Source organism: Callorhinus ursinus, unplaced genomic scaffold (genome assembly GCF_003265705.2).
Source record: "Callorhinus ursinus isolate GAN/ISIS: 27379988/994484 unplaced genomic scaffold, GSC_fseal_2.0 scaffold12, whole genome shotgun sequence".
Classification (NCBI taxonomy): Eukaryota; Metazoa; Chordata; class Mammalia; order Carnivora; family Otariidae; genus Callorhinus; species Callorhinus ursinus.
The window spans coordinates 22,669,379-22,697,295 of NW_027397074.1; the positions used below are offsets into that span (position 1 = coordinate 22,669,379).

At 40.1% G+C, this 27,917-nt stretch overlaps 1 protein-coding gene across 1 annotated transcript; it reads right to left on the reverse strand.

Moving 5' to 3' along the window:
- On the reverse strand, positions 1-27,543 carry LOC112824918 (serum paraoxonase/arylesterase 2). The gene is made up of 9 exons (XM_025872917.2): positions 27,399-27,543; positions 17,962-18,032; positions 11,542-11,597; positions 7,055-7,220; positions 6,391-6,517; positions 4,722-4,922; positions 2,119-2,200; positions 1,249-1,377; positions 1-629 (listed from the first exon to the last, which is right to left on the reverse strand). Exons 1-9 carry the CDS (start codon positions 27,470-27,472, stop codon positions 471-473), a joined length of 1,065 nt encoding a protein of 354 aa, XP_025728702.1. The 5' UTR covers positions 27,473-27,543; the 3' UTR covers positions 1-470.
- Positions 27,544-27,917: the final 374 nt, after the last annotated feature.

Sequence of the window (27,917 nt, forward strand, 5' to 3'; positions counted from 1 at the left end):
TGAATTTTAGTTAGCCTTTAATAGAACTCCAACGCATTAACAGTAAACAAAGATGTAAGTACAAAACATCCAAATGTTACCTATCAGTAGTTCTGAACACTCACAGTGGTCACACTGTTGGAGCTGAGGTCACTCACATTTTCAGGAAATGCAGTCTACCCTGTTTCGGTGGAATGCACGCTCTGGCAATTGGAAGGCAGAGACGAGGTTCGTTTTGTTCCGTGAATCCACTTTACTGGAAGCAGCTGTCTTCTCTCTCCTTCACTCCACATTTTTAAAAACTGTCCCTTTGCCTTTTATGTTAAAAGTGCTATCAGAACTGAAGGGGCCTTTCCTTACTGAAATAAAATTAACTATACAGGTCATACATTTCTGGGCCCATTTTGCCAGTTAAATCTCCACACAATTAGCAATTCATAGAAAATTAAGTGTTAAAAGAAGTTAGCACACTTGCATGCCAAAAGTACAATTCAGAGTTCACAAAACAGGGCTCGGTGATATAAAGTGCCTATGAGCAGCTTCCTATCATATACTGAGGCTACAGAACTTCCCTGGAGAACAGACCCGTTGTTGGCATAAACTGTAGTCACAGTAGGCTTCTCAGATAGAATATTCTGGATGCGTAGAACCTATTCAGGGGATACAGAAAATTAATACCAAACCACCATACACCCATGTCACTCAATCGCCAGTAATCCCTGTCTTCCACAACGACACAATAATTAAGAGGACATGCTGTTGAAAACAGCGGTTACCAATCTTTTTAATGTTTAAATTAAAGTACTTTTTTAAGCCTTCAAAGAAAGTACTTTCTTAAACCATCTAGCTACTGCATGCCAACACAGGATTTCGGGTTATTATAGTAATTGAGCATTAATGGAAATACTTCCACACTACGCTAGCATGAACAGAAGTCATGTCATGTGGGGAGCTGACAATAAGCCAGGTATTTAAAAACATTGCCAGTCTACCACACAAGGAGGGCACATGTCTTTATAGAAAAGGCCTTTTGACTAGTTTCTACCATAATTTAATACATCAAAAGATTATCTTTCTAAAAGTATTTGAATAAGTGAAATTCTGCCAATTATTGGCTTAAAGCACTTACAAAGTCACTGCATAAGTTTACTGTATTCTTGGTTTAAAATTACTGAACAAACTGTCCCCGTGACAGTTTTCTGTATTATTAGTTCAAAAGGACTTGGACAATTAAAGTTGAAAAATTAAGGTTTAAAAAAACAGAAAAACCTCTGATGACGGAGGATTGTTCGGGTCATAAATGAAGAGCTTCTGGCCATTAGGATGACAGCCTACCAAGATGTCCCCCGAGGAAGGATCGATAGATAAATTGTCCACCAGTGTATCCAACTTGAGTACCTTCCAAATGAAAAAATGTCAATATCTAAATGACTTGAGAAACTTGATTAAATAATTTAGGGCTAACCTTTCTTGCCTCTCTACATGTGGGAAAATTATACACAGCTCCCTGCTTCCACCCTTTTAACAGAAATATGGCTTAAACTAAATTTAATAAACTGGTTTAGAGCCACTTTTCATCTTCCCTGAAATTAAGAAAGTTAGGGTGATGATCAATCTCTCTAAAAAATGAACTCCTTTTCCTTTAAAAGATGCACAATGATCAGTTAGCTCAAGGAACTCATTCAAAGCAAAATAGGAAATTCTTAATCAATCTAAAATATGTGTTGTCAAGCAGGAAGAAAATAATAATGGTGTGGAACCCAATTTCTACCTTCATTTATTATTGAAAGAGCTGACAATGTGCATAAATCTTCATTTCAGAATTCATCTATTAGTCTTTTCAATTGTGAAAATTCTTATTGGAATTCATTGGGTACCATCAGTACTTCATGGAATGGGCTCTAAATCTGATACAAATATCACTCCCAACCCTCCGCTGCATGTAATCAGTCGGTCCTTGTGATTGCTGGGGACAGGAGGCTTGGCCTGTTGTAGGGAGGTAATATTTAAAAACCCAGAATAGCAACCCTGGCATCATATTCTGTTCTAAGCGAAGTACTGTTATAATACAGTGTAACTACAAAATTACAAAGTATAATAGGCTAAGGTCCACTTGATATATGAAAATAAATATTTTACCTTCAATTGAGTTAAATTCATATTAGGGTGTCTTTCCAAAACATGAATTTCGTGAGCCAGTATATCAGCAACGTAGATGTACCTTCACAGAAAGGACACACTGGTTAGAGTTCCATGCCAATATAAAGCTTCATTAATACAGTATGGAAGAGTAAGTCTTAATAACCTGCCAAGAAGTTAATCAATGAGGGGCCCTCAAGGAATGCTTGATAAAGGTCAATTTTTATTTAAAAAGTAAGCTTCCAAAATCAATTCATTATTGCTACAAACAATCATGGAATTGTTAAATTATTTCTCAAAAGGTTTGGAAGGGGAAAAGTAACATAGAATATTATTTTGAATATAAAGTCTGATATTTGCCACCGAAAGGACAACAAACCAAATGTCTGGCTTCCGAGAAAAAAGCTTTTCTATTCCACGATATAATTTGATATTTCTAGGAATCATCTTCATGTAGAAATATATGGTGCAGAACAGAATACACTTTATTATTTATTAACAGTCCTTCATACTTAATAAAATATTTATTAACACACTGAGAATTTTCAGAGTAAGAGATAAGTATCTATTCAGAACAATCTGTCTACATCTAGGGAGGATGAATTAATGGACTACTTTACGGTAATTTTACTCATTGAATTGACCGTTCCATGGCAACTGTTCTCTTGCGCAATTATCACGTGTAAAGCCATGAGCTCAGTATGGTGACGGACATAAAGAAGAGGCAGGCTTTTCCTAAAAAGTTTATAGTGTGTTGGGATGATCAGACTGGTTTGTACACATGAAACAAATAATACAGCATGACTGGTAGCACGAGAAAGATTTCAGGCCTCAGGGACCGAAGAAATGTCTCACTCCTGAGAACACAGAAGGCTTCGCAAAGGAAAGGCATCTGCAGTGGCTATGGAAGGAGAGACTGGATTTGAGGAAATGAGGACAAAGCACCTTCTAGGCAGAAAAAAAAAAAAAAAACAACATGTGAGCAAAGGCACAGGAGCAAGAATGAGAGAGGCATATTTGCAAAATAATGAGTTCTTTGTCTAAAGAAGGGAAAGTATGAAACCGGTCAAAAAGGGAGGTTGAAACTCGCCTATTAAAGCAAGTCCAACCCTTTAGCTTGCCTCGATTGGATAAGCAATTGGGTTCCACTGAATTTTTAGAATAACAAAGTGGCATAATAACAAATGGTCAGTTCCATTCAACAAGTACTGAGCATTTGCTTTGCACCTGGCAGGGCTCAGCAGGAGGAGTCAAAGATGAAGCCAGCCGAGCCCCCTCTTTTGGAGGGCCTTAAAGGCTTGTGGAAAACAGAAAGACAAAACTGGCAACAAGGCAGAAAATGTCAGTGGACTGAAAGCAAGTTGGAAGATAGTCTACTACTCTAGCCAAAGAGGATGAGAACCGAAAGCGGGCAGGCATCAGTGGGAAAGGAAGGGGGATGAGGACTGCCGGCTCGCGGGTTGGCCGGGGAGGGTGCAAGAGAAGCAGTTAGAGCTGAATCCTCTCTCATTATTATCATTTGCAGCTCGCGTGCTGGAAAGTTTGAGTCTCATAATTGAAAGATGAGAGTTGGGGGAGAAAAACAGATTTGGCAGGAGAGTTAGAGATAATTTAAATGATTCTCCATTCATCTTCTATAATCAACAAGAAAGAAGAAATTGTGTCATGAAAAAAGACATTTAGTTGTCAAGGAATGCCAAATTTATTTCACGTTATATTTGTAGGAGTTTAAATTGTTCAGTGTGCTAAGGTAGTACAAGGGGAAGTTAATAAAATTTAATATCCTTTCTATATGTTATGGTTGGACGCATAGAAACAGAGAGATAATTTGGGGGGGGCAATTTGGCAATGTCTATTAAAGTTACCACTGAAAGGGGTCACTCTTTGAGTAAGTGGTTCTATTTTGAGGGATTCGTTCTATGGAAAGAATTGTACAAATGTGCAGAGAGGAAGGGCTTAGAGCATCACTTTTAGCCCATGCCCAGTTGGCATTCAAACCCAGGTCTGTCTGTTATCATCCCCAAACCTGAAGATGGATCATGTTGCAATGCTCCCTTGAGGAGTCGTTCCTTAAAAATATCTGGAGAAGCTTCAGTGGTAAGTGAGAAACAAATTTTTTATAAAAAAAAATATGAAAAACAATGTATCCATTAACAGAGAATTGGTTAAATTACTTTAGGATCATCCCTATAATGGAATAATATGCAGCCAATAAAACAAAGGTATAATTATTTAAAAAGAAACACCTACCTCACACTTTAATAGGTATATATAAATATTATCCCACTTCATAAAAATTTACATTTACAAAATTAAATTCTACAATGATATATACCAAAATTTAGATATTGTATGTAAATATATATGTGCTTAGTATATATTTTATATTACATATAAACATTATATCTATTTAATAACATTTTATACAGATACATCAATGTATATAATATATTATATGCATGTATTATAAATATTATGCATGTCATAGGCCAAAAAAATAACAAGGAAGCTTCTTATGTGGGGAAAAAAAAAAAGCAAAGTGAAGAATTTGACCCAGCACCACTACTAAGGAGAGAGGAAGATACTCTTATAAGGAATCATACTTTCTGTCAGGTGAAATACTGATCCCATTTGCTGCATCAAATCCTTCTGCTACCACTTTAACTTCATTTGGACTGTAGTAAACAACATTTGCCCAGTGTAAGTTCAAGTATGTTTCCAAATACTTTAAGAAAGGATCAGAGAAATAGTGGTCATTGGTGGCATAGAAATGTGCTGGTCCAACAGCTATGATATCATTCACACTGAAAGAGAAAAATTAACATGTGAGAGAAAAGAAGAAGCCAGCTGGTCTCTTTATTAGAAGGCATACACAATCTGTGCTTTAAATTTTTGGTAAGAGGTTTCCCAGGAAAAGCTCAGCTAAAAATCACATGGCTATAGTCATATGTAATCTACTATAATACGATTTTTCAGAGAACAATTTTGCATGATAACAGGTAATCTGAAGACAGGTCATTTGGCAATTATGGCAGGACTCTTATAAAAGAAAAAAGAACTTGGTGCCAACAGCGTATATGTTTTTTGACCGCAAGAAATGTGGGGTTTAACAAGGGTCCAAAAGGATATAGCTATCTAGAGCCGGACAGAGCCTCATTGGCTGCAGAGCTGGTCAGGCTGTCAATAACATTTACCTAGCTCTCATTTACTCAGTTGCCGGATTTTCCTGAGTTCCTTTGCTTAGTTATTAGTCAAACTAAGGTTGACTGTTCAATTTCTACCTGACTCACAAAGCCGACCTGCCGAGAATGAACGGGCACTCAATAAACACTTGCAGAGAGACGGATGATGAAATTGCCAGAGTACACTGCTTCAGGTGAGAGATTTATATGCTAAAAACAAGTACATTTTTAAAACCAGTTAGGCAAGGGCATTATTAAATTTAAATTCCGATTACCCTATGCAAAAATTTCTGAAAAGAGCTGCTTTCTTCTTTGTTAAATGAAAAACATAGCTACAGGGAAGGTGAGTTCCCCTCATCCCTTCACCACGATGCAGAGACTGCCTGGACAGTATTTATGCTCCTACTGATTACGAAGTGCATTTTTTGGAAGAACGACTGGATATTACATGCAGAAGCCCTAGACAGGGATGGAGAAATTTAAAAATATTCACCAAGTTCAAACTGAAAGAAGCAGTAGGCTAACGCAAGCTGAGCCGGGGAGATACACATGACTCTCTTTTAGCCACAGGATCAACCAGCTGAATGTTCTGGAAGTAGGAGTGACCTGCTCCCAGTCTGAATCCCTCCAACTCTGTGTGGCCATTAGCCCCTAGCTACCACAACCCCGCTGGAAGCACTTTGTAGCAGTCCCATACAAAGCACACTGACTTCATTTAAAGCAGGCTACTCTTCCTTGGCAGGACAAAGTATTATGGTTCGGGTGATGAGTCATCTGAGATGGAAGGTGACAGCAGGGAAAGCAGGGAGGCTTGTCTTCTGCTCCCAAGATGGCCCTGAAGAGCAGCTCGCCTGTAATCCAGTGTTTTATCATTTCTCAAGGGAGTCCTCATAGAACACTGATTATTATGAGTGACATTGACTTTCCCTGCTCTACAAGGAAATCACACACACACACACACACACACACACACATTTATGTATGTGTATACATACACCTATTTTAGTTCTTATCAAGGCTGAGAGGACCATCATGAGGTATTACATGAGTGCCAGAGATAAACTGGAGAATGAACAAAAGGGCGAAGTACCTTGGAAAAAGTTCATGTCTGATTGTTTTTAGATGCAAAAGAGAATTTTCTTCTTCTTCAAATTTAAAAATTTCCACTGTATTCTTGAATTCTGGGTGGTTTACAACAAAGAGATAAACTGTGTCGTCTAAAGAATTGAAAGAACAGAGTTAATTTACAAGATAGAACCATAGGACCTCTGGGCAGACACTGACATTTAAATACCACAGGCGGGGAAAGGTTGAATGTATAAGCTGTTAGACGACCTAACAGATCATTCTTCTTCCCCATCCTTCCCATCACTCTCTGGCTGGTGTTATTTCTGATCATTGGTCCCCTGACCTTTAAGAAAGAGTGTTTTCCACTCTATATACAGAATTCATGAATAATCTGTTTATAGTTTAATTCAGAAATATAGCTCTTTTTTAATGCAATAATCACAGATATATGAAAAAGGTTATGAAATCTAAACATTCTCCCAGGTGTTAACTGTTAGAAATTCCAAATGTAGTCTACGTTGCTGCTAGCTGGAGAGGCAAATGATCAACTTATTTGTATGAAGAATACAGAAATAATTCATGAGTTAATTGTTCTGTTTAACCACAGATTCGATCCAAATCTATTTTCCACCGTCATTTGCAAACCATGATAAGTTTCTCAATGTGGGGAGCTCATCAGCTCTTACCATTGTCTATGAAGGTGCTGATACCATGTGGATTGAACGAAGCTAAATTGAACCCACGGCTGAGTCTTAATTCCAGCGCCCTCGGGTTTTCTTTTTTTAGATCCATCATTAGTATCCCTCCGGGCTTATCTGGGGAAAAGCTGTGGAGTCCTGGACATTTTAAACCCTTTTCAAAACAGAGGAAAAAGTTAAATATAGAGGAAATATTGAGGCTTCAGTGTGTTTATGAGCTAAAAAGGGTTGTATAAATAAATGATAAATAGAGACTTTGGTTAAAGGTGGCAGCATTACAACTACAAAGAGCAAGAAAGAAGAGAGGAGATGTTGGAAAAAAATAGGAATTGGGGGCTGGTGAGCTGCAAGATGAATAGGAACTGATTTTTCTGAGTTGAGGCACAAGACTAGGGGTGTAGTCTCTTAAGTGGTCACCGGAAGGTTGGAGGACTGGGAGATACCAAGCAGAGTTGAGGGGGGGAGGGGAGAAGTGAAAGTTTACACACGGGCTGCTGACCCTCAAGTCCTTGGCCTGCCCTTTGCTCCTAGAGAGCCCAAAGTCTTGGTGAATGGTGTCAGTCAAGACTCCCCTCCTTATCTCACACCCCGATCCAATCCCTCAGCAAATCCTGTTGACTTCACCCTGAAAATACATCCCTTCATAAGGATGCAAACCTTTCTCACCACTTCACTTCCGCTATGACTGCCCCGGTCCAAACCACCCCCACAATTATGGCAACAGCTCACAATTAAATGCCCTTACTGATTTTTTCTGGCCTTACCCTAAGGAAGACCAGTCTCCCATCAGCATCCGGGTTTTGTCAGATGATGTCACACCTCTGATCAAAACTCCATCTCACTCAGATTACGAAGTGGAAATTCTTCTGATTGACTAAAGGCCCGGTATGGTCTGTCCTGCACCCTCCTCCACCTTCCCCATCCCCAACACCCCAGGTCTCCTCCTTCATCTCCTATTGGCCACATGACTTCCTTAATGCTCTTCAAGCAAACCTGGCACACTCTCACTTCAGGGCCTTTATACACACTGTTCCCTCCGCCTAGGAATGCTCCCTGCCCCGCCCTGCCCTGCCCTGCCCTGCCCGGCAAGATCTAGGGCTGCTAGATGCTTTATATCTGTGTCAAATGGCACGTATTGCTGTTTGGCATAGATGCATATTAAGACATACATAAACAGCAGCCTGACCACACCTTCAGCACAGCTGTCCCTCTCCTTAAAGTGCTGCTACCACCTGACACAGATTCGTCCTCTCCCCATTGCAACGTGAGTCAAGACTTTGTCTCGTTTGTTCACCCTACATCCCAGGGCCTGGAGCCATGCCTGGCATACAGTTTGTCCTTTCCCCACTGATTGCAAATATCACCTTTATCATGTACAAGATCCCTTTGTATACCGATCTGTTTGGGGACTCATGCCTATTCCTGTACCAATACACCCCTCTTTAATTACTATAGCTTTATTTATATATACAGCCAATATATTTATGGCGAGTCCCCATATCCCACGCCTCACTGTTTTATTTTCACCAAGTAGTCCTTAGATAGTTCTGCTCATTGATTTTTCTATATAAACTTTGAAAATTAAGTTACTGTTCTGAATGGAACATTATTATTATTATTTTTTTATCACTATTACAGTTTCTACTTGGTTCTTCCTTGTGCACGGGAAAGCTGTGAAGTTTTACATGTTCATTTTGATTCCAACCATTTCACTGAACTCTCCCCATGGGGGAGAGTCGAACAGTCTGTTAGTTGAATGTCTTGGATTATCTAAAAAGCAGGTAATGATGATGTCTAAAAATTATGGCAGTTTTGCCTTTTTTTCTACCTATTTCTTTTTCTTGTTTTATTGGGTTATGCAGAACTCTAGTAGATTACTGATGGTTATAATATTTGGGGACATTTTCTTCCTTTTCTAAACATTTATGGGAAGGCCGCTAATGTTTTACCACTAAGAATGATGTCGGCTGTAGGTTTCAGAGAAATTACCTTCCATTTCTAGATTTCTTGGAGCTTCCAACCAGGAATGAAAGGTTGAATTTTACTTAATGTTTTCTCGGGACTCACTGAAATAATCTCGGCCTTTTCTCTTGTGGATCTTTTAAGGCATATTTTATGCAGATTAAAAAAGTATACAAAAATTAAGTCTCACTTTACACACAAAATTCGACATAATAGAAATTATCTCCAATTTAAAAAAATTCATCCAAATGATAAAACTTCGAGGCCGGCAGGCTCAGTAAACGCAATAAACCGGAATTAGGCTATCCCTACATGACAGCCCCACTCCATTGGCCGATAATCTCTATTTTGTATCACTGTCCCATAATCAAGAGCATGACTTCAAGGCACAGAAAGCTCTAGCAGGGATGGTGATGATTATTTTAATGCTCCCTATCATTTAAATCTGTTTTTTCTTTTTTTTTAAAGTTTTATTTATTTTTACTTGCAGTAAAATACACATACCAAAACTTAACAATCTTCACCATTTTAAGCGTACCATTTCAGCGGTGTTAAGTACACTCACATTGCCATTTAAATCTTTCTTATATTCTATTTTGTGTCATCCAATTCTTCACGAAGTGTGATGTTGGTTTTGGGCTGACCCTCATACCCATAACCGTGGAACAGGATGGGTCAGACGGGCTAACATGCTTGGAAGTGGGAAAGACAGCTGCAGTGAGACACGTGACTCGTTTAGAAAGGAGTGAATTCTGGGAAACAGGAGAGACAATGCTGAGTAATTTAAAAATCAGCAGTAATACAGTGGGATTGTTTCTAAATCTGAAAAAAAGAAAAGACAGTCAGATAACCAAGGAAGGACAAAAAAGCTGAAGAAATTCTATGACATGACTACAAGACCATTGTGACAGTCATCAGCCCCTTAGTGGAAATGACTATAGATTTATGTGCTTGGAGGAGACCTCATTTCTCCTAATCCAGACTTACTCCTATGGGGCTTGAGATCTTGAAACATGTGAGTTCTGGCTTACAAAAATCTCTGAGAATACCTCTTCTGGAGAAAAAAAAAAAAAGCAAGTGATTTTTACTTTCCTCAGGATTTTTGCATCTCTAGTTATGAGCAACTCTGACAAGGAGTCCCAGTGTTTTCTCCGAAGCCTATAGACATGTGTAAGCATGTGCTTCCAAACAAACCGACAGTCCTACCAGAAATAACATTTTACTCATTCTGTGTAGGTAATTACATAACCTTGTCTTTTGAGACTGTATTTTTAAAATTTAATATAAATATTAGTGTTCTTGCCCAAGTCTGCAATGTTTCTTTTTTTCCCCTCAGTGGTAACAACGAGCTGCTCAGTGTCCACCTAAAAACCGTCAGGAGCCTGACCGGTATCCTAACCCTCAGTCTCCTCCAAGCCAAGTTCTCTCACCTTTCCCATAGGTCTGACGACTCTTTTATTAATGCTGTGACTCTTCGAAAGCATCTCCATGCTTTTCACACCTGAGTCTCAGAGCCTGAAAATAATGGATGCTGCAAGGGAACAGAATCATCACAGGCTGGCTTCCTCAAGAAAAGCCAAACCCATGACGATACAAGGACACTCCTGGGGGCCCAAGCCAGGGAAGAAAGGTGGTCAGAACTTCTAATCGCCCACTTACACGGTTTTCCAATTAGATGGTGACTGGTGTAGGCTAGCAAGCAGGCCAATCAATTTTACAGTCTGTCTAATGTAGGCCCAGGGAAGTGGTTATTTTTCAGCTTCTAAGAATTAAGGCAAAAGTGAAGGGCATAAATAAATTCAGTTGGTGACTTCCACAAGAGGCTATTCAGGGTTTTTGGAAAAAGAAGGAAAGAAAAAGCCTTGGTCTGGGAAAGTTGGTATACTGTTTAAAAGTAAACAATAACAGCAAGAATATGAGCTTAAAATTGAGTAATGGAAAGAGAGACAGATGCTGTATTTAAAAGAGTATAATGGAGTATGGAATATCCACAACAATGCCCAAAGTATGCTTTTTAATAAGAAACTTTCAAAACACAGATTGCATTGAAATATTTTAGTGCAATGCAGTGGGGACATAAAGAGCAATTAATCAAGTGGCAAAGACTTTTTCATCTCTACATTTAGATAAGCTTGAGGACATTTTCCAAAATCCTGTTTAAACTGTCTTTTTTTTTTCCAGAACATATTTTTGAAAGTGAGGAATTTAGGGCGCCTGGGTGGCTCAGTTGGTTAAGCGACTGCCTTCGGCTCAGGTCATGATCCTGGAGTCCCTGGATCGAGTCCCACATCGGGCTCCCTGCTCGGCGGGGAGTCTGCTTCTCCCTCTGACCCTCTTCCCTCTCGTGCTCTCTATCTCTCATTCTTTCTCTCTCAAATAAATAAATAAAATCTTTAAAAAAAAAAAGAAAAAAAGAAAGTGAGGAATTTAAAAAACAAGTTACTGCTCTGCAGGGCTCATCAAACTCCCCTGTACCTCCTCCACTGAGACTGGCGAATGAAGGAGATACTCACCACGCTAAGAAAAGCCAGACCATTGGGAAGTATGTCAATATCATTCGCGCCAGCTTCTGTAAGTTCAAGAAATAGATAAATGTCACATTCAAATTCCGTTATTTGTTAGATATAACTGGGACTTAGTTTACTTTATCAGTGCCTGCATTTTTAGGAATGGTTCTAATTTTTTCCAAGGAACCAACCACTCTCTTTAATACACGTCAGTCTAAATCCCTTCCTGCAGTGAACCTCTGACTTTAAATGTTAGATATTTTATGTTTACTCAAATCAAAGTCAAGTAATCACTACATTTCCAGCTATAATACAGAAAAAGTTGACATCTGTACACTCTTATGATAAACATCCAGATGTCTGTACAAAAGTAATTGACATCAGGGGAATATTACTTTCAGAGAGAAGGGCTCCTAGTCATTTAACCATGCAAATATTCTTGTCCCTTTCTCTGCTCATTCAATCTGAAGCAAACACAGACATTTCTCTCATTAACAGAGATAAAACACCTGGGATTATATATTCCCTCTTTAAAAAACAATGTCTGCTTGTTCTCATAGGCAAAGAAAGCTTTCCATTTAATCTTTAAATTTAGGCTTTAAACTATAGAAAACAACCAGCAAAAGAAAATTAATGAAAAATACCATGCACCTAAGCCAGCTGAATCTTCTAACGCTTGTCTCTGAGCAGGCTACAATTACTATTGATTGTTTATTGATTGCCTGCAGTCCACTCCACACAGCACAGCAAATAATTAGACATAAGACCTTCCCAGTGGTCTCACTGTGTAAATTCCACAGACAGATAATAGACCCAAACACAAGAAAAGAGGAATAAAAATGGCTTAGATTAAGCCAAATCATGACACATTCTTTGAATCCACAAAATCCAATCTTCCCCTTTAAGGCCTCTCCAAAGGCTTTCTCCAAGATTATTTCTAGGTTGTCAAAAACAAACAGCATCTAAGCAGCCATTTTGGTTTTGATTCATGAGTTTGCATTTGGCTCATTGCCTCCAGTGTCACTGGCTCTATCATAGTGGAGAAAAGGAAAAGAAAATACAAATGCCAAGAACATCACTTTGTAAAGATGACTGCAATCATGAACACCTGCAATTCCTGTTCCTTGGCAAGAAGATATATATATATACTTATGCCTGGCATAATGGAGGAGTTCTTAATCTAGGTCTGTGGATTCCTAAGGAGCCACAAATGGGTTTTAGAGTCTGTGAACTTGTTAAAATTCTATGCAGTGCAAAATGTCATCTGTAGGCTCAGCTGAGAAATTTTCTATGAAAAGGATCCTTGGCTTTCAGCAGGTTTAAAAAAGGGTCAGCAATACGGCAAAAAAAGTTAAGAATCCCTAGTCTCTAGTCCCATGGTGGTTCTCAACTGGTAATGAGCAGGGATCAGGGGAACTCAACACCATGTTTGTGTACCTGCAACCACAAACATACAAACACACTCACATGCACATGTCAGTCCAAGGTTTACTTTCTGGATCCATTTAGTAGGAAGTCAATTAAATAAAATTGGTTGCTCCTGAAAAATTACTTAAAACAATTTAATTTCAACGTGTACATACTCATACACGTAGCGCAAGAAAAGATATATAGAAATAAATTAATGAGGTTTCTTTGGGTGGTAGGATTATGAGTGATTTTCATTTTCTTCTTTATACTTTTCTTTGTTTAAAATTTTCTACAAACAATAGTACTGTTTTCGTAATCAAGAAAAGAACGTTTTTAAAATATATTTTCATTTCAACCACACTGTAACTTCTTTCTGTTTAACCCCTTTGCCTAATTCCAAGAAGAAAAAAAAAGTCTTATCTGCAGTTTTCTTTAGAATATTTTCCGGATCTATCCCCCACCCCATCTTCATTTCTATATCCATTACTACAAGAGAATTTTATCATTTCGTATCACCTCTTTGGTGTGATTACTGCGAGAGTAGTCAATGCTGGAGAAATTTTTTCTCCTCTAATTTAATAATAGGAGTAGTAATAGTAATAGCTACTAAAATACAGTGTTTACCAAGGGCCAGGCTCCTTGTAAGCACTTTACATATATTATTTCACATAATTTCCTACACCCTAAGAAGCAATATTATTATCTCTTACTTTAAAGTTAAGAATATAGATATAGAGCCTTTGGGTGGTTTGGCAAATTGCTCAAGGTCACAAACTGGGAAGCTGGGACTCAAGTCCTTTTGTTCTGACTTAAAAGCACAGAGAAAAAAGACAACCTAGCACTGAATGGGTTCTCTCTGTCAGAACCATCGCTGGTTCCTCTCTGAAGACACTTTGTAAATTTGACTGTGGTCAATTCCAGAGGTTGGCTTTCCCCCCAAAAGTTCTGCTTCCATGCCTCCTCCCAAGATCTTCACCAATCCATAGTCTGCACTTTTCTTTTCTTTCTTTTTTTTTTTTTTAAAGATTTTATTTATTTATTTGAGAGAGAGAGAATGAGATAGAGAGAGAGCGCATGAGAGGGAGGAGTGTCAGAGGGAGAAGCAGACTCCCCGCCGAGCAGGGAGCCCGATTCGGGACTCGATCCTGGGACTCCAGGATCATGACCTGAGCTGAAGGCAGTCGCTTAACCAACTGAGCCAGCCAGGTGCCCTGCACTTTTCTTTAAAAACTTTTTCAAAACCCTCTTGTGCTAGAAAGTCTTCTAGCTTGGCACATCTGATTTTTTATTTTTTCTTATTCCTTTGGTAATGACCTGTGTCAGAGATGGCTAACTGCTCCCTACTATCCATACTCCCCTTCCTCCTTTTCAGCTCCAGGGGCCTGGCAACATAGCCACAGATATTTTCTACCCTTTCTTGCAACAGTGAGGCCATTTGCCTCAGTTCAGGTTAATGGGATGTGAGAGCACACTATGCATGCAATTTCTGGGTAAAATAACTAAAAATAATAGCCATGTCAATGTTCTTTCTACCCTTTCTTGCTGGGAAGTGGCCATAACTGGAGTTTTATAGTCTTGGACCAAGAAAGAAGCAATATGTTGAAGACAACCATGTTGCTTCATCAGCCTTTGTACCAGATTGGCCACACAGAGCCCGTAGTCATCTTATCACCCTAGGCCATTTGCTTATCTCTGGATGGCCAAGTAAGAGATGATAAATTTCTCTCTCCTCTAGGTGTAACTTTATAACAGCAAATCAGCCCTTGCCATTCCCAATAGAGTACCTGAGATATAATGTACCTTTTTATTGTTCACTCTTTTGGCTCACTGGTGAGGTATGTGTGTTAATCACTCTGGGAGGAGGTAACTATATTGGAAAGAGAATTTGCAAAAGGTACTAAACCTCTCTGAGCTTTGGGTCCTTCTCTGTCATAAAAAGAAAAGAAAAAAGAAATCTAAATCTCACAGCAGTGTATATTTTGTTTTCCCTTCATAGGTAGACTGTAAAGTAACTGATCACAAGGGCTGCAAACTTCAATGCTTTTTTTCTTTTTTTAAATCTCCCCAGCAGCAATTTTGTAAAGGTCTTGATTGCCAAGTGTATAAAACCACTAATTAACTCAAAGAGACAATCCATTCAAAATTTTATTTTCGTCCAGAACTCTGAATGCCCGCATTTTCAAAGACATTTAGAAAATGTTTTAAGCTTTTAAGCCTCAAATAGACTTAACTAGCTCCTGTCATTATAATTTTTATTATTTAGATGTTGATATTAGGCCAAATCTTGGGTGAGAGCTTGGTTTCTTGTAAGATACAATGGGAAGGAATACAAAAAATGGGACAGTGAGCCTACTTTGTGCTCCTACAGAAGGCACACACATCCTGTATGATATGTGGTAGATGACTACTGTTGATTAAAACAGAAAGACCTGAGATGATATGTATAAAGCACCGAAGAATTGCGAAGAGTTCATTTCTAGTCATGGTGAATGTAGCATTGGAATGGGTGTGTGGGTGTGTGGTGTGTGTGTGTGTGTGTGTGTGTGTGTGTGTGTGTGTGTGTGTGTGTGTGGTGTGTGAGTATGGATGTGGATGGGGACGGAAAGGTAGGGGAAAGTGGTTTTAACTCTTAGAGGGATTGTTGGCCTCAAGTGCATGGCTACCACTGTTTCCAAAGTGCATACTAAAAAAAGAGAACCTTCTACCCTTGTTGCCTACCATAAGAAGTTGCTTTTGCCTGTATGGGAATGTACATGCCCAGCACACTGTTACTCCTTGTAATCAAAAGACCACTGAAGAGGCGACTGTTATTGAAAACATATAACCACATGCTATTACTAGCCATTAGTCATCACTAACATAGCATTCAACAAATGTTCATACAGTGCATGCTAACCACAGAGCAAAAACAAAAAAAAGAAAGGAAGAAAAGCACAATTCTAATTAGATCTAAAAATGTATCCCAAATGTGCTTCTAATCACTCATCGTTTCGCTCTGTTGCCTTTTGAAGTGCCTCAGAGGCATTAAACACTTCACAAGAAGGGCCATAGGTGACATATTTCCTCATTCTTTCCAATTCCAGACAGCAGCTCACACACATCACAACATAAAGGTCACAAACACAGACAGATGCCTGTTCGGAATACAAATGTCTTCGGGCTTGTTTTTCTCCGAGGAGCCCTCCATCCCAGTGAGTTGTAACAGCAATACACTTGGCGGTTCATCCTGTAATGTGTCTGGTTGTGCCCTACTGTCTACTCTGAGACTTGAATTCACAGGAGGTGGGCACCACAGGGCCAAGGGCTGTTTAATAATGTGACAATTATTAACTCAGTAGCAACAGTAACCTTTGAGATCATGGACTCAACCTCCCAACCTTGTACAACATCCCTCACAGATGCCATGTGGCTCTTGCTTAGCGGCCAGTTCTGAGGGGGCTCTTCATGACTGCAGTCAGAAGGCAGGGCGCAGTGGCTGAGTTTCTTGGGACTCCAGACAACCTTATTTCTAGAACTGTCTGCCTTATCTGGCACAGATCTAGCCAGTCTGCTATTTGATCCTGAGTTTGTATCTTCCTGCTAAGTGTATGGGCAACAGTAACAAAGAGGAGAAGCCCCAGGAGAAAGAAGTCAAGGAGTCTAGGCCCAGGGAGATAGGACTGGGAAAAAGTACCAAAGTGGCAATGGAAACTAGGAGACAGGGCACATAAAAAACAGATGTGTGAAGGAGAGGCAAATAACAGAACCGGAAAGAAACTCTGAAGTAGAGAAGGCTGCTCTGAAAACTGATAGGTTTCATGAAAATGAAGCCTTTTTGTGTGTGATCCAGCAAAGGATCACTACTTTGTTTTTGCTCAAAGAGCATTTTGAGCCCTGTCTATAGTGAATGTGTTTATAAATAGGAGGTACTGAGTTTATTAGCATTGCCGACTCCAGGGCAGTTTAGCAATGACTATCAAAACTTTAAACATTTTTTTAATATTTAGTTATTTTTTTAGAGAGGGAGAGGGAGAAAGAGTGTGAGTGTGCACAGTGTGTGTGGGGGGGGAGGGGAGGGGCAGAGGGAGAGGGAGAGAAGTCCAAGAAGTGTCCACACCCAGCGTGGAGCCCGAGGCAGGGCTCAGTCTCACGAGCCTGAGGTCATGACCTGAGCTGAAACCAAGAGTCCGACACTTAACCGACTGAGCCACCCAGGCACCCTGACTATCCAAAACTTTAAACACACATGCTACCCGAACAACAATCTCACCGTTAAGAATTTATCCTACCGATATACAAGAGCTCTATGTACAATGATGTTCACTGATTTGTTTGTAGTTGTAAAAAAAAAAAAAAAAAAAAAGCTACAACCATCCAAATGTGCAGTAAGAGGGAAATGATTAAATCCACCATGGTTCCTGCAAACATGACAACGAATGAGGTAGATCTACATGTGTTGATGTGGGGAGCTGTTCACATTGCACTTGGAATAAAGCAGGTTGTAGAGTATAATCTCATACTAAGGTGCCATTTGTGAAAAATATATATGTATGCATATATTTGTTTGCATTTGAGCTGGAAATATCAGGAAAGAGAAGAAAAACTTTCTCCCTGGAGTTATTTCTGTGAGGGATGGAGATTTTCTTGAGAGATTCTTATTTTCCATTTTGTGACTTCTCTTCCTTCTGACACCTTCACTAGCCGACAACTAGGCTGACAGAGCACAGGTCTCAGGGGCCACACTCAGCGAAGAATACAGACTTTACAAAACTAGTTCAGAAAAGTCACTAAGCAGGCAAGAAATCAAACAATAAACACAGGATTACACAAATAATTAACAAATTGCAGGGAGAGTGAGAGAGAGAAGAAATACAGGTGCATGAGATCAAAAAAAAGATTGACTGAAGAGTTTTTGTTGATTTAATGTGATTTTTCCTCTGATCAACACTAGTAGCATGCCAAAATACTGTTAATGAGTTTTTTCGTGTTGGTGGCCAAACAATGTAAGGTGTATAACAAGCATTTTCTCATACTTACCGATTCCTTTAATGAGGTGGCAGTTTGGAAGGTCTACAGATTCTACTTCTCTGGAGGCTTTAAGTCGATTTCTGTTTAAAAAAAAAAAAATCTATCTGTTTATGTATTCCCCGCTTTGTTGCAGACAGGGTTCAAAGAGGCTTACAGCAATACATAAAACACAGCATAAATCTAAAGCACATAAAAGAAAAGATAGAAAAACAAGGGTAGGAACATAAAATAGCACCAGAAATGAAGTTAAAATAAAAATGCATATCACCATGCATCTTTTCTATAATGCGAATATGAGTTCTATATGTGAATGTGGGTCATAAAAGAAAGCCAATAACTCAACAAATAAAACTTGTAATGCAAGTTCCCAAACAAAGACGAACACAGCACCAGGTCACATTTCTCACAGCTCTGGTGTGGTCGGAAGAGCTCCAGATGTAGAAGCAGAAGCTGAGGGCCCAGAAGAGCTGAGAAACGCTCAGACCCTCTGCAAGATGACACGGGGCCTGATGTGAGGCCAAGAGAACAGGCGTTTTTTGGAGCCAGGCGCACAGAAGCTGTTAAGAAACATGTGGAGGAGGTCCCATCCCCATCGCAATATTTACTGGGTGAGAACTTTGGAGAACGCCAACTACTGTTAACAAAAGAACTTGTTGCTGTTGTTTCACAAAAAGTAAAGGCGCAGAAATAATGAGGAAGTGGTGAACTGTAATGAAATACCTTCCCCACCGCCCTGTCCTGAGAGAGGGCCACAAAGCAGTTTGGCCAAACACATCTGGGAGCTCTTCTTTGGAAGCCACATGCTGTAGGCTTTCCCTTCTCTTCTCTTGCTGTCTCTCGCCTTCTCTTTCTGTTCTCTACAGTCATAAGTCATAACAGTGCTTGCAGAGTAGTTCACATTTTTTCAAATGTACCCCACATTTAAGACAGAAAAATGACCATTTGCCACTTGTCCCTCTCCTATTCATATCCTTGACAGCGTCTGACTTCTAGACACCAAATTTGGGGAAGGTTACTGGTCTCACCAACATGGAAGAAGGCCGAGGCCTACCTAACCCAGAACTACCAAGAGGTGGTAGCAACTATATAATCTGGCAACTCATATCATATATAAAGTTTCTAATTAAAATGTTAATCAGTATGTTATTTCGAGGGGCGCCTGGGTGGCTCAGTTGGTTAAGCATCTGCCCTTGGCTCAGGTTATGATCCTGGGGTCCTGGGATCGAGTCCCACATCGGGCTCCCTGCTCAGTGGGGAGTCTGCTTCTCCCTCTCCCTCTGCTCCTCAGCCCTGCTTGTGTTCTCTCTCTCTCTCAATTTCAAATAAATAAATAAATAAAATCTTTTTTAAAAAATCAGTATGTTATTTTGAATCATATAATTCAAATAGTGTCAAAATTTTTTGAAACAACATAGCAATAGTGCAATAAAACAAAATTAAAGTGAATCAAATAAATATATTAAATATATAGATGTAATAAAAATTAAAAATTAAATTTTAAAGTAAAGCATTTTATAAAAAGACAATAAACCTCCCATTTACAAGTCCCAGGAGTGATTTAAAGGGGGGAAAACATGTATATTTAGACTAATGGGTAGCAGTGATACTTAGTGAGGATGGGGATGCTGCTGCTGATGACCATGGGTGGCAAAAGAAAATCAGTAATAAAAACAGCTAAAACTTATTGAGTCCACCATTTTCTATATGATTTACCTGAATGACGTCATTTAATTGTTAAAACAACCCTAAGAAGTAAGTACCACTGTCCCTACTTTAGGGATGGGGGAAGTGACTCAGAGGTGAAGGAACTTTGCTGAAGTTTGGCACCTGCTTGGAAGAACCTTCCAGAGGCAGTGCTCTAACCCACTCCAGTATTTTTCTCCAAAAGGGTGAAGAGATCTGTGTTCCTTAGCAGCAAGCCCTGCCTGGCCATGAGCAGGTGAATCTCTATGGACCCCAGTCTTCTTTATGCATAAAATAAGGATGAGGCTAGATGGCTTCCCAAGTTCAGTGAACACTGCATGATTCCAGAAACAGATGGAGTCAGTAGGTCCCAGCTGCAGTTTCATTAAGTTTCTCTACCATGGACTGCTTTGGGTGTCAATTTTATACAACCTCCTATTATACTCATTTAACTGTCCAAAAATAGGGGTAATGAGGACTGTCATCTACCTTTTTCAAAGATAAATTATATGGATAAAATAAAATTCAGTTGTGTTTGAACAGTTTAATATGGGGTATTTTTTAAAGTCAACTTAGGTCTGCATAAATGACTGATAACTACACATTGCCAATAGGGCAATCTTTATTAACTAGTTTAGTTATACAGTATCATCTCTAAATATGCAGACTGCCTACTATTAAAACTGAAGTTACACAAGGGCTGTGCATTAACTTCTGCCTAATCAAATCACTTTTTCTTAATTCTCTTTTATAATAAAAGAAAGACAGAATTTTATTTCCAACCTTTGTGGCCCATGAAGACTTTCAAATTCTTTTGGTGGAAAATTGGTAGGCTTTTTACCTGGTAGAAGCACCACCAGTTCCCTACCCATTAGTGAACGTCTGTATTCCAGAGTGGCAGGCCCTCTTAGCTGACAAACCTAAAGCCGTCCTCACCCCCTTTCTTCCTCACTCCTTTCCACTGCAGAGACAGACAAGCCAAACATTTGCTTTCCCAGACTCCTTTGTATTTAGGGGTAATCATATGACTCAGGCTTTGGGGAAAGATATTTTTGTTCCTGATAGAAAAGGCAGACACAAGAAGAGAGCTAACTGGCATCACCCCCCCTTCTCCCTTCTTCATGATTTGACCACACATGCGGTGCTTAGGACTATAACAACCATTCAGTACTATTATTATTTTTTTAGATGTATCTGTTTTTATCTTATATATTTATTTTAACAAGGATAGACTACTTTTTGTGTATCATACATTTTATTTTTTCTTATTTTTTTATTTTTATTTTTATTTTTTTTTATTTTATTATGTTATGTTAATCACCATACAATACATCATTAGTTTTTGATGTAGTGTTCCATGATTCATTGTTTGCATATAACACCCAGTGCTCCATTCGGTATTCTTAACATGAGAAGAATGACAACATAATGCCAATAGTGAAGGGTTGAGGGACAAAAATATAAGAACCTAAGTTTTTGATATGATCATGGACTCAAGGGACAAGCTGTAGAATGACTCACCTACAAAGTTTTTACCATGTGAGAAAAATAAGCCTTCATTTGTATATGTTACAATTAATTTGATGCATGTTACTTGCAGCTGAAAGCACTCCTAACTGTTAAGAGATTTAAGAAGTTTGGGGGACTATACAAGAGAAAGCTCTACAAACCTCTTTGGACTAGCAGATCAAGAGGCCTAAATACATTCATGCCAAATTAAAAATAAATAAACAAATGGTACAGACACAAATAATTTTGGTATAGCCTATTTGTTGCCTAGCACTTTCTGTCCTAGCATGCTTATGAATGTACTAGGTCAGAGATAGCAGTCTGCTCTCATGCAGACATTGCGAATCAATCTCAGCACTCCTTCCCTTTAACCCACAGCCAGCCTCACATACAGTGTTCCAGGCAACCGCCACTGCTCTAGGTTCCTTATGCTTTTCTCACTTTCCTCTTCTTTTTCATTAAAATTGGGTTATTTTCCTTCTAGTTACAACTATATCATAGGTATAATACAGCAAAGAAAATACAGTTTTCCTTCAATTGAGCCAGCAATCATTTCCCCAAATGACACCACTGGAAACATGTACATCCAGGTTCTTAATCTGGGGTCTAGTGACCTTTAAGGAGTCCACGGGTAAAATTCAGGGATCCATGAACAGGGATGGGAAAAAAATACATCTTTATTTAAACCTAGCTGAAACTAAGTATCTCCTTTGATGATGAGTGCAGGCAAGAAACCACAGAACTTTCTACTAGCAGTACCTGTGTCTGTCAATAACAGAAATCAGACATTGTTACATCACATTTCAGTTGCAGATATCTCAAAGTACCGTTTGTACTCACTGCTACTTCAAAATATCTATTGCTACATATTCAACTACCTTTATATCTATTTAAGGCTTTAATTAAGAAGCCCATGTTATTACATCATACATTAGATTTTAAAAATAGGCTGGTAATAGTACTTAAGTATTTAAATTCGTATTAACTTACATAGTATTTAATTTTGTTTTGGAACCCTATGTGTTTTATTTTATGCATTGAAAAACATGATACTGACCAAGGGTCTATCAATTGATGAATGGATAAAGAAGATGTGGTATGTATTTATACAATGGAACAGTATTCAGCCATAAAAAAGAATGAAATCTTGCCATTTACAATGACATGGATGGAGCAGAGAGTATTATACTAAGTGAAATAAGTCAGAGAAAGACAAATATGATTTCACTTATATGTGGAATTTAAGAAAAAAAAACAAATGAGCGAAGGGTTAAAAAAAAGAGAGAGAGAGAAATGAAGAAACAGACTGTTAACTATAGAGAACAAACTGATGGTTACCAGGGGGGAGGTGGGTGGGGAGATGCGTGAATTAGGTGATGGGGATTAAGGAGGGCACTTGTGATGAGCACAGGGTGATGTACGGAATTGTTGAATTACTATATTGTACACCTGAAACTAATATAACACTGTATGTTAAATAAATGGAATTAAAATAAAAACTAAAAAAAAAAGGAGGGGCACCACAAAAAAAAAAAATTACATAAAAGCATAATGCTGAGGAACCAAGGCTTTACCAGACTGCCAGATGGATCTATGGTACAAAAGTCTAAGAACCCCTGCCTGAACACTGTCATTACAAGTAACTTTCATTGAGCACTTACCATGTATTTGGTGTTGCTTTAGCACTTTATAAGAATGAACTCCGGTATTTTTCATAGCCTCACTATGTAGTGGGTAGTATTAATATTCCCATCCTACAGATTAGGACATTGAGGCATAGAAAGGCGAAATAAAAAGCCAAGAACCCACGTAAATAGTGGAGCTAAGAAATGAATTCAGGCTATCTGGCCACTGAGCATGATTATTACATCATACATTAGATTTTAAAAATAGGCTGGTAATAGTATTTAAGTTTTTAAATTAGTATTAATTTACATAGTATTTAATTTTGTTTTGGAATCCTATGTGTTTTATTTTAACCAACAATCATTACCATGAAATCTATTTTTCTTTTTTTTAAGTTTTTTTTTTTTAGATTTTTATTTATTTATTTGAGAGAGTGAGAGCAGTAGCAGGGGGCCACAGGAAGAGGGAGAAGCAGACTCCCTGCCGAGTGGAGCTCAATCCCAGAACCCCAGGATCATGACCTGAGCGGAGGGCAGACACTTAACCGACTGAGCCACCCAGGTGCCTCTCAATTTCTGTTTCTTTCACTCAGGAGACAGCATTACCCATCCAGAGTGGGATGAGATGGGGCAATTAGTTATTATGTTGCCTTATCTTCAGCAAACTAGGAACACAGTGTTACTACCTGGCAGTACTTTGTTCCATGTTTCACGCCTTTGAATTTACCAACTACTGAAGGGGCTTTATCATTTAAGTACAGGCTTGTAACACCCCTTGGAATTTACCTCTCGGGCCCCGTAATGCTTGTAGTACTTAGTAACTAAGAATTTGTGATTAGGCATCTTAGGCTGGGAGTAATTTTTATTTTTTATTTTATTTTTTAAGATTTTTTTTTTTTTAATTTAACAGAGAAAGGCACAGCGAGAGAGGGAACACAAGCAGGGGGAGTGGGAGAGGGAGAAGCAGGCTTCCCGCTGAGCAGGGAGCCCAACGTGGGGCTCGATCCCAGGACCCTGGGATCATGACCTGAACCTAAGGCAGAGGCTTAACGATTGAGCCACTCAGGCGCCCCAGGCTGGGAGTAATTTGCTCCAAAGGCAGAAAAGCTCGGAGGCAGTGGGGGAGCTGGGGCAAACTGTATTTGGAATCAGAAGCCCTGGCATGGAGTACAGGTTCAGCACTAATTACCTGTTGAACTAATTAGCTGACTCCCTCCAGCCTCAGTTTTAACATGTCTAATATAGAAAGGAAGACATATATGAAGACTGAATGAAGGCATACATGTAAAAGGGCTTTCTTTCCAAATGTCAGTAAATGTATATTTTGGTGTAGGGGCCCCTGGGTGGCTCAGTGGGTTAAGCGTCCGACTCTTGATTTTGGCTCAGATCATGGTCTCAGGGTCGTGGGATCGAGCCCCACATCTGGCTCCACACTCAGCAGGGAGACTGCTTGAGATTCTCTCTCTCCCTCTGCCTCTGGCCCTCCTCCCCCACCTCTTGAAATAAATAAAATCTTTTTTAAAATGTACATTTTGGCTTATTATAAAGAACTTTTGACACTTTTGACACAGTGACCAGAACACAGTAGTCACAGAATAAATGATAAGGAGGGTGGTAGTTTAAAAATAAAGCCTGACCTTGCAGAAGTGTTCAAAAGCAGACCGGATAGCTTTTTGGTACAGCTGTCATAAAATCGGTCAGGCAACAAGCAGAACGTTCAGATGCTTGTTTTAGGGATTCCTGCTCAAGTCTCATGACTCATCCACGGGTGTGTACTTTGCAACAGGTAGTAACTGGCCTGGGGATATTTGTGTATTTCTATTTCCCCCTCTTTTGCTCAACCAGGGAGGAGTGGAAAAGTTGGGTATAATATGCCATCCTCCCCTGGGAACTTTAGCCAGTTACAGTTCAGAAGGAAAGAGACAGCTCTGATTCCACTTATCCATCTGGGACATACTTATACTAAAAAAAGTATTCATTATTTATCTGAAATTCAAGTTGAAATTTAAGTGGGCACCCTGGGGGAGAGAAATAACTTGAGTGCCTAAGTGCCATCTCTAAAAACAGGATAATGAAATAGCAGGCACCAGATGAGAGCAAAAAACAAACAAAAACAAAAAGAAAAACAAGCCTGGGTTTTGAAGAGCCTTTCCTTATGGAGAGGTAGGAACATGCTGCTTTTCAAAACAGACTCTAAGGGTCTGAAAGGAGAGATGCTATGCATTTGAGCACTCCACCTGTAACTCTGTAAACAACAGGCGCTTGATATTCCACAAGCACAGGGTCGCCAGATAAAATACAAGATGCCCAAATTTGAATTCCAAAGGAAGAATGATATTTTAGTATAATTATGCCCCAATATTGCAACGGGATATGCTTATACTACCAAATGATTTGCTGATTACCTGAAATTCAAATTTAACTGGGCATCCTGCATTTTTACTTGCTAAATCTAGCCACCTATCACATATTAACATTCTTAAGACATCACCTGATTTGGGAGTTCAACTGTCCAATGAAGTTACCGACCTAGAAAATCCCTGCTCAGTAAAACTTATTGCAGTCAAATCTTTATAAAAATGCATTAAATTGTGAATTACCTATAAGGTACATTCTATGTATGTGAACTTTATTTACTTTTTCTTAGGTTTGCAACTGTAACATCATTCAAAGGTACTTAAATTTAAAACTTTAAGATTAGTAAGAAGAAAAAAAACCATTATTTGTGGAAAGCCTGGTGGTTTCCTGAACTTTAGGACAATTTAATGAGCTTGTGAATTTAGTGGTATTGCCTTTGAAACTGAGAGCTGGACAGATCATACAAAATCATCCAACTCAAGAATGTTCTGCAGAGCAGGTTGGGTATTTACATAACATGAAAATTAAGGTCCACACGTCCATTTCCTCCCTCCACCATACACTGTTCCTCCTGCTTGCATCCCTTTATCAGCAGATGAAGCTCCAGCTACAGGACAGTAGAGACAGAAACCCTGGTATCACCTTAGTCTCCCCACCCTTATCAGTGAGGCTCAAGTTTGGGCCCCTGTCCTGCTATTCTCTCCGAACTACTGTAATACCTTAACTAGTTTCCCCATGTCTACCCACTCTCTGTTCCACTACTTCTCAATTGTAACTGCATTATTAGAATTATAAGGAGAATTTTTAAAAATCAAAACCACTCATGCCGGGACCCCACGCAGACCCGATGAATCAGAGTCTCTGGGAGTGCAGCCCAGACATCAGCCGGCCAGGAGATTCTAATGTCCAGCCAGGATCCAGAACTATCGCTCTCCTCCATTCCATCCTTCCAGCTTCATCTCTACAGCAGCACAGTTAATTATGCTTTATAGCACAGCAACTGATTATGTTTTATATGGTTTAAACAGATTCATGTTTAAACACACACACACACACACACACACACACACACACACACACACACACACACACACCCTCCTCTGCCTATCAAAGCAGGCCCCAATTTTTGAACTTCTAGTTAACCATCTCAAAACCTATCCTTCCCCCAACCCCTACTATTCACATCCCCTAACTTTATGCTCCCCCAAGTTGGTCTACTGCTAGTCCCCAAACTTCCCCACCTTCTTCCCTCTGTTCCCACTGCACTTTTCATCTAGGATGGCCCCATATGTGTTTCACTCATCTTTCAAGGCCAATGTCAAATAGTCTCTTCCTCCTGAACTCCAACTTCGGGGGCTGTAATCTTTCCCCCTTAAGCCTGTAGGGGTTTGTTTGCACCTGGTCTGGACATCCTAGTGGATATATTTGCTTTATTTCTCTCCTCCCCTGTAATAGGGTGAACCTCTTAAAGGTAAGGACTGTGCCTCACTCCATTACAGGAGCCTAGGATGGCACACCATACATAGTAGGTGCTCCGTATTTCTGGAATCCTTTTGCATGAGGCTTCTAAAATTTGAGTTGGTAATTTAGAAACTATTGATGTCGACCCATCGAGGTTTTCATTATAATTAATACTGGGAGATGAACCAGGCTTGGGCTGTTGGACATTCTGGCTGCAGGGTTCTTGAGTGAAGATAAATAAGGAAGTGATGTAAGAACAGTAGCTGAGTATTTCAAGTATCTTCGATCTACAGCGCCAAGATTAGAAAGCTGAAAAGTTTCTCAACTATGCAGGGAAGGGATGGTGAGCAGCTTTATTAAAAGACGGCGGCTGGTTTGCGCACCAAAGAGAAGCAGCACCAAAGACCTGAAATAAATCTTTGTAACTAAAGGTTCGATGCATGAGTAATAGTTTTGCTTTCAAGTTAAAGCGTTGGGTTTGCCTGTGTAACTACAAAGCCCTCGCTGGTCAAACCTCAGTAAGCTGCAAAGGCTTCTCAACTTCCCAGAAAGTCTCCAGATTCAGCCCAAACTGTGTTGGGTTTTGCTAGAGGCTGGGGGGGGCGGGGGCGGAGGTGTTCACCAAAAGCTGAGGAACTGAGAACAATCAGGAGTTCTCACCCCGCAGCCCGAGAAGCCCTGCACGGCCTACGCCCTCGCCCGCCGCCCGCGGCCACCCGGGCCTGGGGCCCCGCGGGCGGGGGCCGCTCGGGGAGGGCGGCCCCCAGCCAGGCCGCGCGCCGACGGCCCGGTGCGAGCGGGCCCACCTACCTGAGCGCCAGGAGCCTCTCGCCCAGCAGCGCCAGCGCTATTCCCAGCAAGCTCAGAGCCACCAGCCGCCCCATGGCGCGGGAGCCGGCGCCGCCTCGCTCGCGCCGGTCGGGGAGCACGGTGGGCGGTGCCCGCCTCCCCGCTCGGGCCGCGCTCCGCCCCGTCTCCGCCCCCCGCCCGGCCCTTGGCCTTTGTCACCACCAGCTTCCCCCGGCACTGCCCCCCACCCACCCACGGACGCCCCAGTTTGGGTTAAGGGCGTGAGACTTGGACTCCTCCACCTCCTTTCCCAAACGGACGACCCCCTCAAGAACCTCAAGCAGCCCTCGGACCTTTCTCATCCTAGTCTTCACAGACATCCCTTACTCCATAGGCCGGCAAGAAACTTCTGGATAAAGTTTGAAAGACTCTTTTTCATTACAGGAGAAGATTCAGGATTCTTTCTTGTAAATAATTCATGTTGGAATTAACTCCTTTCTGTGACAGGGTGTAGGAAGGAAAGAGACATTCTGTTCCTAG